We start from the raw sequence: 12,086 nt of genomic DNA, 5'->3' as shown, positions 1-12,086 counted from the left end.
TTTTAGTCCCACCTCTCTTTCCAAGTTGTCCACTTCATTTAACCATAGAAATTTAGAGCAAGAAAAGGTTTTAGAAATGGATTATTCTAACTCTTTTATTTTTTTCTGATGAAATGGAAACAGAATAATTTGACTACTTTCCAAAAGTCATATAATGCATTTTTTGTACACAAAAATGGTGCATTTATTTTATTTAATTTATTAAGTAATTTATAGATGATGTAATCATCTATGATTTTCATTTTGTCATTTGAAAGTTATATATGCATAAAAAGTTTCCTTATCTATTACTTATTACAGTTCCAGTTCTTTACCTTTTTTTGTTCCTTTCTTGCTTTTTTTTTTAGCTCTGGGAATTGACCTCAGGGACTAAGGGACTCATGCATGCTGAGAAAGTATGCTAACACTGAGCTACACCCCCCTTCCCATCTTATCTTTAAAAAGATATTTCAGGTAATTATAAATTCACATATGATTTTAGGAATAATACAGAAAGATTCTACATGGCATTTCTATAGCACAATATTACAATGGGAAATTGACATTTTAAAAACTACTAAGTTTATTCACTCATCAGCTACTTTTACACTCACTTGTGTGTGTATGTAGTTAGAAATATGTCCTTTTCATTTTTTATGCCCTTTTCTTATATGTCTAGATTAGTATGACAATTACTAACAGTCAAAGTTCCACTGAAAGGATTCCTTATGCTGCACCTTTAAAGCTACAGTCACTTCTATTTTATCTCCTGATCTCTAGACTATAAACTATAACCTAGTCAATTCAAGATTTCTAAGTAAATAAAACAATACAGTATGCAATCCTCAGAAATTAGCACTTTCTTCAAAATTTCAGTAAAATTCCCTTCATATTCTTCCAAACTGTGGCTTGCATTTTAATTAATGATTAACATTCCATGATATGCAAGTTGTGTGGTTTATTTGATCTTTCACCCCAAGTTAGAACATGAGATTTATTTCTAGATTTTATCTATTGTGAATAAACTTTCAATGATCATTAATGGCCAGGAATTTTATATGAATATAAATTTTTATATCTTTAGGATAAATGTCTAAGCACATAATTGCTGGAGCATATATTATTGTATGTTTATTTTGCAAGAAACTGTAAAATGATTTCCAGAAAGTATACATCTCTTTACAATTCACTATCAATGTAACAGCAACGAGTTTTTCTTCATCCAATTAGAATTTGGTATTATCAGTATTATGTATTTTAGCTATTCCAAGTGGTGTGTGGTGATACCTATCAATGTGGTCAAAATTTACATTTCCTTAATTATTCATGATATCTTTGTATGCTTTTTTATTGTATTTATAGCTTCTTTGGTGTAAAGTTTTTTCAAAACCTTTTGTTATTTTTTGATTGCATTATTGGTTATTTTACTGTTGAGCTTTGAGATTGTTTTTATAGTTTCAAAATACAAAACTGTTTGAATATATGATTTGCAAATATTTTCTCTCAGGGTATTAATACTCTTAAAAGTGTTTTCACAGAGTAATTTACCATTGTTCCTTTTAAACATCCTTCTTTTGGTGTTAGGAATGAGAACAGTTTATTCATTTAGAAGTAGATCCCAAAGATTTTCCCCTATGATGTTTGTAAAAGTTTCATAGCTTTACATTTTAGTCATTTAACAGTTTTGAGTTAATTTTTATGTATAAGCCTTAGGTCTAAGATTTCTTTCTCCATAGTGGTCCAAATAATCCAATGATATTTGTTCAAAAAGTTAGCTTCCCTCTGTTAAATTGCTGTTGCTATTTTGTAAAAAACCTGTTGGACACACATGTATGAATCTATTTCTAGCATATCTCTGATGTTTTTCCATTGGTCTACAAACTGCTCTTCTTTAGTAACTAGACCCATGCAGTAACTTAACATCAGGTATAATGATTCTTTTAGCTACTTATTTTTCTTTCAAAATTATTTTAATAATTCAAGTTGTTGTGCATTTGCACATAAATTTAAGAGCTTTGTGGATGCCTATGAAAAACAGTCTTTTTAGTTTTCATAGAAGTTTCATTAAACCTATACATCATTTCAAGGCAGACAGCTAACCACTGAGCTAAATCTCCAGTCCTTCTATACATCATTTCAGAGAGAATTGTCTTGACATCTTTACTATGTTGTCTTCCAATCCATGAGCAGAGTATATCTAAGCATTTCTTTTGGTCTTCTTTAATTTGTTGCATTAACATTTGAATTTTAGGATATAGATCCTGTGCATATTTTGACATATCTTACCTAAAGTTTTATTTCTTTGACACAATTGTAAATGTTCACTTTTTTACCATCTCAGAATTCCTGTGAATGTTTTCATTTTTGTCAGAATACTTTTCTCTATTGTTCACATGGTGTAAGTTCAAATTTTCTCTCCTCAAGTTTACTAATTCTTGTTCTTTTATCTCCAGTTTTATTATGATTGTCCCTCTGAATATTTTAATTTTGTTATTTCATTTTTCAGTGGAAAATATTTCCTTTGAGTTCTTTTAGAAATATTTTGTATTTATTTACTGAGACTTTCTATTTTTTCCATTTCTTTCAAGATAATTCATAGTATATATTGAAATATTTTGTTATGGTTACTTAAAAATCCATTTCAAATAATTCCAACATCTGATTCATCTCAGTTGTGATAGTTGTTAATTATATTTTCTCTTTCAAGTTGTGATATGTCTTGTTCTTTATATTATGTGATTTCTTACTGCACCTGGTAATTCATATATTATTAACTTCCATCTAAGGTTTTCTGACATCTTAATGGTGAATGTGGAGTACTGACTCATCCCATCATTTCTTTAAAATAAGAGTAGAGTGTCACCTACCCACTGCTCTGGGCTTCACTAATTCCAAAGTTGTAGAGAAAGTTAGGTACCATCTAGTCTCATCATATTTTCCACTTTTTAGTTTCATTGATGATGGATAGTGAGTGACACTCATCTCATTGGTTTTCACTGACAGTAGGGCGAAAGGGAAAGAGAATATCAGTTAAATAGACCTATTTCAATTCTACCTTGTTCAGTCCCATTGCTACCAGGATCATATGGGGATAGACCTGTAACATAATGATCACTAATAATACCTCATACCACCAGATAAGTGTGGAGGAACAGCTCATTCTTTGAACTTACATTACCCTGGCAACACGACACCACTTACTTCTGCCTGTTTGGGAGACAAAAAAGCAACTATCTGCCTAGAATCACCAATACAAATCTGCCAGGATAATCAGAACAATACCTGCTTTCATCAGGTGGGACATAGATGATAGCCCTCTGCTTAACCCTCTTAATACCACACTATCAGAAAAGGATGGTATATCAATGCCTGTCATTTGAGGGTGTTAACTAACTTTACTCCCCACCACAAACCATGCTTTCTGTTTCTAAGCCTGGCGCATTCTGTGTTGCAGCTAAAAATTTCTGACCATTTGTCATATATCCCATATCCATGCATCCTTTTCCTCCAGCTGTTTTCTGCTTAGACTGAAAAAATTTGCACTATTCTGTGGCTCTCTTAACATCTTACTATTGTTGTTCTAACCTGCCGAGTTTTCTCTGATGACATCCTCACTAACTCCTTTAGGTGCCCGGTGCTGAATATGTACTTTTTCACAGCATGTATTATAATCTGGTTTGTACATTGGAATTAGCAGCATTTATGTTTACCTCCACTATCCTTCCAGTTACAAATTATCATTGGATCTCTGAAGTTTTCAATATTGCTCTATTTACCCAGAAGTGGCCTTCCAGAAATCTCAACATTTAAAAAGACTGACTTAAAACTGGCTATATGGTACAGAATCTTGCTACAGTTCTTTCTCTCTCTCCTCTCTCTCTCTCTCTCTCTCTCTCTCTCTCTCTCTCTCATTGAGTTTATTGGTACATTTTAGGTATACAGTACAGTTACATTCATTATTGGGATCTTGTACCTTTACATGACAGGTCTTGGTTCTCATTTTTCCCCTTGTCCCTGCCCTCCCTCTTCCCCTTGCCACTTACAAACACTTTATTTCCATTTTTTCATTTTCTCACATTTTTTCTTTTCCCTTATTACACTTCCCACTTTCCCTACAGTTCTTGATTCACACTTTTCACACTCAGTGCTAACAAAGAGGATTTAAATGTAAAATAGAACAAAGATTAAGAGGTAAGACATGAGTCAGGTGGCTTGTAGACAGATGTAACAAGAAAAAGGACTTTTCAGAGAATGACTAGTTACAAGAGTACTGACTACTTACCAGGTTCCAGTTCATGTGTTAAGACATTTATGTATAGTTGTCTGATTTAATCTTCACACCTACCACTCAGTGTAGGTTTTCTTACTATTCACATATTTCAGGTTGATAATCAATTTCTCAGGTTCTTTCTGCATCAATATGCTCTCCTAAGAATTTTCAGACTTATGTACGAATGCACTTACAGGATATGTGATCCAAGTGTTTTTGAAGGGTTGAAATTGTTGTTGGAGGTTCTGATTCTCTGTGACCACATTCTTCTGAGGCTTCTGTAAGACTATATTTTATTCATTAAGTTTATTGGTACATTTTAGGTATACAACATGATGACATTCATCATTGAGAATTTGTACCTTTACACAATATACCTTGGTTCTTATTTTTTCCCTCATAAGGAAAAAAGGGAAAATTATTTGTAAATAGGGAAATGTGGAGAGGATGGAGACTACTTTTTTCATTGAGAAAGACTTTTGGCATTGGAGCAGGGAAACTGAAAACATTTATTCATTTAACAAACACCTACTGAGTATCAATTATAGGAGATATACAAGGTAAATATTTACATTAATGTGAGAAAGCCCTTTAAATCCATATTTCTGGTGAATGATCTAAACACCAGAATCATAATTTTCAAAAAGAAATTATATTAGAAATTTTGCCTCTATTAAATTAGAAGCAAGAATTCCTTCAAAATATGTAACAAGGGAATAAAGCAATTGTTTACCCTGTATTTTTATGCCTGTCAGGGTTGTCATCTTCTTTCATCTGTCAAGTGCTCTTTTACTATGAAAGAGTTTAGTGAGTCTTGGTCTGTAGAATTATTCTGAGGGATATTAATTGATAAAATAAAGGTATAACATTTAAGCATGGCTTTTGACTGAATGTGCATATGGAGGTCATATACTTGTGTTAATATGTATACATCGCTATGCCATTCTAAAAAGGTTAGAAAAGCTTTAGATGCATATTTTCTTTTTCTTTCTTCCTTATGAGACAGTATTGGAAAATTATTCCATCCCCAATGTCCTTGGCCTAGGAATAATGAGAAATTAGAGAATCCTCACATTTTCTGCCCAACCAGCTATTCAACAACAGTATGAGAACTAGGCTGTTCTGTCACTGACTTAGAAGGTAATAAAATGTGGAAGCAGTGAGTGTTGCTACCGTGTAGCTTTCTGATGATTTCTATAGTTCCAGGTGAATTACTTGCCTTTTTAACTCAGTGACATGAGGTCTTCTCAACAGTGAAGGGTAGAAGATGAAAGTAAGGATCTACAGCCTCCTACATTTTTGTTTGTTTGTGTTTTTTGTTTGCTTGTTTTGCTATTTTATAAGTGGAATACAGTGCTCAAGGTTTTGGGGAAATTCTTATTAATCCTCATAGCAGTCCTATGACACTTTTTTCCTACCTTTTTGATTTTCTATATAAGCAATTAGAACTCTCAAAATCAGAAAAATAGCAAATACACACAAAAATTGTCTTGTTTGTCTCTCTGCAAAATGTTGACATTTTATTTCAACATTTCAGTTTTCAAACAATATTCTTATCTCAAATGCAGATCTGTGTCATTAAATATTCCTTTAAAAACATGGTTTGAACAAGCTCAATAAATTTATGTAGGCAGGTAAAATAGTTTCATTATTTTTTCTTCTCACAGAGAATATTTCAGATGAATAATGGACCATCAAAGGAATATTACAAACAAATAATATGGAACTATTAAAAATCAGGGATGTGGAGTTTTTAATATTCCTAAAAATTCTAATGATATAAATGATAAAAACAAGCTATGTAAGTATAAAATGCACTCCCAAATACGTAAGCTATAGCACAAATCTATGAACAAGGGAAACATTAGCATGAGTAACATTTTGTTGTATGCCTAGATGATTTCTGATTAAGTTTTCATCTTTCAGTTCACTGAATTTTTGAAAAATCTCTACAATGTCAATATATTTTTTACGTACAAAATAATTATTAAAAATCATCACCAAAAACGATCAGGTAGAAAATATAAAGGAAAATTTGAATCAAGATGGTGGACGGTGCACGGCCTTTTTCCTCTCATATCAAGTAAAAGAAAATAATTTGTACGCACATTTTTGTACAAAAATCCTGTCTCTCTGTCTCTGTGTCTGTGTTTGTCTCTCCCCCAGCCCCATTGTGTGCTTTGAAATTTTTTTAAACAGGATTGTGATGAATTCCTGGAAGATAGAAAGCAGATGGAGCCTCTGTGGAGGAGGCTGTTGGGCAGCTGGCAGCCAGAGAAGAGGAGGAGGGGAGCCGGTCTGTCTGGATGAGGTCTGAGAGAAACAGTAGGGGGCGAAAGAGAAAATAAAAGACAGAGCCTGTGTCAGTGCAGACCCAAGGCAAGCACGCGCGCTGACCCTCCCAGCAGAAGCCCGCGGAGCGGAAGGCAAGATGGCAGGGGGCGGGGCCGAGGTACAGGCGGGCTCGGAGGGGGCGGGTTCCCTAATCCGCAAAAAACGCGGTTCCACAGCTGGCCCAAACCGACTAGCACTGCAAAGGCCAGGCCGCGCTAACTCCTCAGAGACCTGCCGCCGCCGCCTGCACTTTTGCCATTGCAGCCGTCCTTATCTTTCGCTTACCTTCCCAGTCGTCTCCTTCTTTGTCGCCGTGCCGCTACCACAGCAGCATCGACAACAGATAAGTGGTGGATTCAGGAACTTGGGGTTGGGAGTCTGGGCAGGCGCCAAGAATCGACAGCACACACGAGCCCGCCATCTCTCTCTAGCCAACACGGCTGGAGTTTCTCTCCCGGTCTGGAGCACGGTTGAGAGGCACACGCTGTCCCAGTGCTCAGTTAGAATTAGAGCTTTTCTGTCAAGCTCTGGAGCAAGCGCTTGGAGAAGGGTGAAAGGGTCCAGTCTCTGAGATCGGAAAAAAAAAAAATCTCATTTGGGATAGTGTTGACATTTTTGTCAGCTGAGTGAAGCAAGCGACTACTTCGCTTAAACCTTCTTAAGCCCCGAGCTATGTCTCCTCCAGCCGTGCCTCCGACAGGGATAGATGGTGTGTCTGCATACCTGATGAAGAAAAGGCACACCCACAGGAAGCAGCGGCGCAAGCCCACTTTCCTCACTTGTAGGAACATAGTGGGCTGCCGCATTCAACACGGCTGGAAAGAAGGCAATGAGCCGGTGGAGCAGTGGAAGGGCACTGTGCTCGAGCAGGTTTCTGTGAAGCCCACACTCTACATCATTAAGTATGATGGCAAAGACAGTGTGTATGGACTAGAACTGCACCGAGATAAAAGAGTTTTAGCGCTAGAGATTCTTCCCGAGAGAGTGCCAACCCCTCGTATTGATTCAGGCTTGGCAGATTCCTTGATTGGGAAGGCAGTGGGGCATGTGTTTGAAGGCGAGCATGGTACAAAAGATGAATGGAAGGGCATGGTGCTGGCGCGAGCCCCCGTGATGGATACTTGGTTTTATATCACCTATGAGAAAGATCCGGTCCTCTATATGTACACTTTGCTGGACGACTACAAAGATGGTGACCTTCGCATCATTCCAGATTCCAGCTACTATTTTCCCACAGCGGAACGGGAGCCTGGAGAAGTGGTCGACAGCCTTGTGGGCAAGCAGGTGGAGCACGCCAAAGATGATGGGTCCAAGAGAACTGGCATTTTCATCCATCAAGTGGTGGCCAAGCCGTCTGTCTACTTTATTAAGTTTGATGATGATATTCACATTTATGTCTATGGTTTGGTGAAAACTCCGTAAGTTCATTGTGCTCTTTGCAAAAGTTGTGGAGCTTTTAGATGTAAAATATTTTGTGTTCTCATAATTGTAATCTTTGAGGACAGTTTCGACATAAAGAATTCAGGAAAGTGGTAAATATTATTGTGTCACCAAATTTTACATTGTCTAGTTTCACGGTTTTGCCCCAAGGTAATAAATAATTTTGATATTTATTCTGTAATTGAAAATTTTAATTGGGCATTAATAGAAAAATAAAGTGCAACCATTGGAACAATGCAAAAGCAGATCAATCCCACCATGTCCTTCTTCCCCAACTTTTTACTTCCCTCTTTCTTCTTCCCAGGTAACAAGTGTTGAAAACATAAACTATGCCCTTCTTTTCTCTGTCCGCAAAGTTTGTTAAGTAGTTTCTGTAAAAAGGACAAGTTGTGTGCATTTATCTAATTGTTTTTTTTTCCACTTTGCATAGAGATGACATCCTTCCAGACTAGTAGTTACACTCAGTCTTTCTGACTCTGCCACCATCTCTCACTCTTAATTTACTGCTATATATACACAGTATATGTAGAGATGCCAAGAAAAGTATTCAACATTCTGTTAATTGTGGTTAATGTCATTTATTTCCTTTTTATTGTAACATTGCCAATGTATATTGGTGCTTTTATTTTTATAGGTTGGATTCTCAGAAATAATAAATAGGCATATGTTTAATTTTAAGAAATATTACAAGAATACTGCAGTATTCAAAATGAAAGTCCCCATTTCCAGCATTTTCTACAGCAGTAATTAATGCTTAAAAACCCGAAAGGTGAAGAATTACATTTTATTACTTGTCACTTTAATTGACATTCACCAGATTTCAGTATTTGTTTTTCTATGAGGACATTTCTTTTTTATGATTTGACAATTACTATCCTTTGTTCACTGGTCTATTGAGTTGTTGATATTTTTTTCTTTATAAATTGGTAGAAATTCATTATAAAATCCAGTTAATCATTTGTAACTCATTATGATTTTTCATTGTATCATTAATCTTGACTTTATTGATGATATATTTTACTTTATACTTTTTTAAAAATTTAGGTAGATTTTTTATAGCCTTTTTTATTTTTTGGTTTTGTGTCTTTTTCAGATGGATGTCCCTAACTTGTCATACAAATTTTCACCTACATTTTTCTAATTATTTCATTGTTTTTAAAGTTAAAATGTTTGATCTGTCTGAAATTTATTATTAATCATACAATTTGTCCTTGACATTTATCCTTTCAAATGAAAATTCAAACTATATTTGACATTTAAAAAGAGTCTGATGTCCTAATTAGAGGTGAATTACATTTCTGCATTCCCCTTTGAAGGATTATTTAATAATATCAAGCTTTAACATTCAAGAGTTTTGAGACATCATTGGAAATTTTACTATTATTTTAATAATATGCTTCACATCATATCTACCTGAATTTATTCTGTAAGTATTTTTTGTAAATATTAAATTATAACATTATGAATTGGACATTTTCCTTCCTCATTTGTAACTTGTTATTTGGGGTAATAAAAGAAACCTACAGAAATTTATATTTTTATCTTTTATCCAGTGATTATTTTAATCCTAAAGTACAGTAGACTTAGAATAGAATATTTTAGATTTTCTAGATGTGTAATCATTCCACATGTAAATAGAGATTTTTAAAATGTCTTCTAATGTTTATACTGATTATTATTATATAGCTGGTTTCTCCAGAACAGTGTTGTATAACAATAATGACAAACATACCTGTCCTATTTTTATTTTTTATGTAAATGTCTTTAGAATTTCACTTTGGCATGACATATGCTTTTGGTTATTGATAAATGACATTCACGTGTTTAAAAGTTCCTACCCTTCCTGTTTTACATAGTAATATTATTAAAAGTGGCTCCTGGATTTTGTCAGATGTCTTTTCACAGCTATTGTTAAAATGTATGATTTTTCTTTCCTTTTTATTTGTTGATGTAATGATTTATGATGGTAGGTATTTGATATTGAACCAAACATATATTTATAAAATAAACTCTACTTGGTCAGGGTGAAATAATCATTTGTTACATACCTATATTTTATTTACCAATATTTCATTTCAAATTATTTTATTTGAATTCCAAATTGGAATTATATATTTTTTCTTATGCTCCGTATATCATTTTGTTATTAAAAGTTGTTCTAGCTTTTAAAAATATGACTTAATAAGTTTTCAGTCTTTTCCCATGAACTGAAATAAGTTAAATTGTGTTAAAATTTTTGTTCTTTAAAAATTATCTAGTAAGAAGCTACGAAACAGTTTAATCCTAGTGACACTTTTCATTATAGATATTTAATCAGTTGTCTAATTTTTTCAGTGGCAATTAGTTTATTCAAAGATATCTTAAGAAGGAATATATATTTTGTGTGAGCTAGAGTCCCAAATTATCTCTATTATCAAGCTTGTTGATTGTACTTTTCAGATGCTATAAGTTTTCTTGTATTTTATACTAACTAGATCAGTCCAATTCTGAAAATGTTATGAAATGCCACTTATGATGATTTTTAAAAATTTTTGGCATTCTATTTATTTTTAAATCATAACAAAATATAATAAAGTATAAAATATCTATTTACCTGCACCCCAAATTTTAAAATGTCAACATTTCAGCATGTGTGCTTTAGATGTAGATTTATAGTGTTATATAATCAGATCATAAATAATAAATCCACTTTCCGGTATCATACTTCTTCATCTGCAGAGGCAGACAATGTCATGGATTTATTGTGAGTCATGTAATTATTTTATGTATTTGCTAAAAATATAGCCATAACCAATAATAATATCAATTTTTTCTGCTTAAAAAATCAAACTGAATAATCAACTTTAAACCATGTTTAATTTATTTGGATTTTGATTATATGATTATATGTATCTACATTATGTGATTACATGTATCTTCTCTTCAATTGGATTATGTCAAGAAAATAATTGATAGCACAGATCTTAAAATGTTAACTACTGTTCATTTTTAATATGTCTGATACCCAGGGAAACATGCTCCTAGTCACAACCTTGTAGACTGAATAAAAAAGAGAAGAACCTCAATTCATTCAGGCTTCACATCCTGACTAGGAGGAGGCATATATGTACCACTTTTCCCTGATTTCTAGGCCAGACTCAGACATGATATCATTCTTGTATAGTATAATTTTAGGATTATTCTACCAATCCTAGCTCTCTTAAAAATTTAGGATATAGCAGTGGAAAAAGCAAAAATCTTCCTCCCTTAGACAATAACAAATTCTCTCTCATATATGTGTGTGTTTGTGTGTGTGTGTGTGTTTGTGTGTGTGTGTGTATTATTATAGACATAATATTTCTTTTTATTTTCTGCTCACCCATTGGGCTCCAAGTCATGCATTGTGTGTTACATATTTCCCTGAGGACATTGAGACATAGAGTAAAAGAAAAGCTCATTCATGAACTAGGTTCTAGGATAAAATAGTGAACTATCCAGATATTAATTTTGTTTTTCATCATATAGTAGTATGTCAACTTTTTAACTTATTATTTACTTATTAATAACTTATTTATAACTTTTTATCTTATTATGTTACAAATTTGTATCAGTAAATAACTCTCTTTAAAAAAGACTTTATGATATATAGATACGCCTTTACATTGTTGGCTAAAAGTAACTTGTTTTTAAAAACATTTCTGAACTTGTATCAAACCAGATAGAATGCTCAGTTTAAAAACTCAAAACAGAAATAAACAAGATTTATTTGAAAGTTAAAAAAAAAACCTGTTCTCTTACACTCTAATGGATGAATGGAGTTGTTACCACTCTTAGACCCCTGAACCTCAGGCCTTATGTTGGCTCATAGCAATTTGGATATATGCAAAAACCTATAATTTATTGCAAGGTTTGACCCTAGTTTTACCTTTGCTTTAGAAATTTACTGCAATAAGTGAGCCAATGGGAAGAATACAGAAAAATCCACGTAGACTACTTTGTTCACTAACAATGTCTTTACCCCCTGACTTTCTCAGCTACTCAGTAAGAAACAAGTTCAGTTATTCCATGGTAATATTATTTATGT

At 33.5% G+C, this 12,086-nt stretch overlaps 1 protein-coding gene across 1 annotated transcript; it reads left to right on the top strand.

The window, feature by feature from the left end:
• The first annotated feature begins 7,246 nt into the window (after positions 1–7,246).
• On the top strand, positions 7,247–8,607 carry Spin4 (spindlin family member 4). The gene has a single exon (XM_010632215.2). It carries the CDS (start codon positions 7,256–7,258, stop codon positions 8,003–8,005), a length of 750 nt encoding a protein of 249 aa, XP_010630517.1. The 5' UTR covers positions 7,247–7,255; the 3' UTR covers positions 8,006–8,607.
• The last annotated feature ends 3,479 nt before the right edge of the window (positions 8,608–12,086 follow it).

Source organism: Fukomys damarensis, unplaced genomic scaffold (genome assembly GCF_012274545.1).
Source record: "Fukomys damarensis isolate Sample0158 unplaced genomic scaffold, DMR_v1.0_HiC HiC_scaffold_39, whole genome shotgun sequence".
In the NCBI taxonomy this organism is placed as follows: Eukaryota; Metazoa; Chordata; class Mammalia; order Rodentia; family Bathyergidae; genus Fukomys; species Fukomys damarensis.
The sequence above is the reverse complement of the archived record's forward strand: the minus strand, read 5'-3'. Positions and strand labels throughout refer to the sequence as shown.

Excerpts from the sequence above, each read along its gene's own strand:
- Spin4 (XM_010632215.2), top strand. The coding sequence starts at position 7,256 with ATGTCTCCTCCAGCCGTGCCTCCGACAGGGATAGATGGTGTGTCTGCA.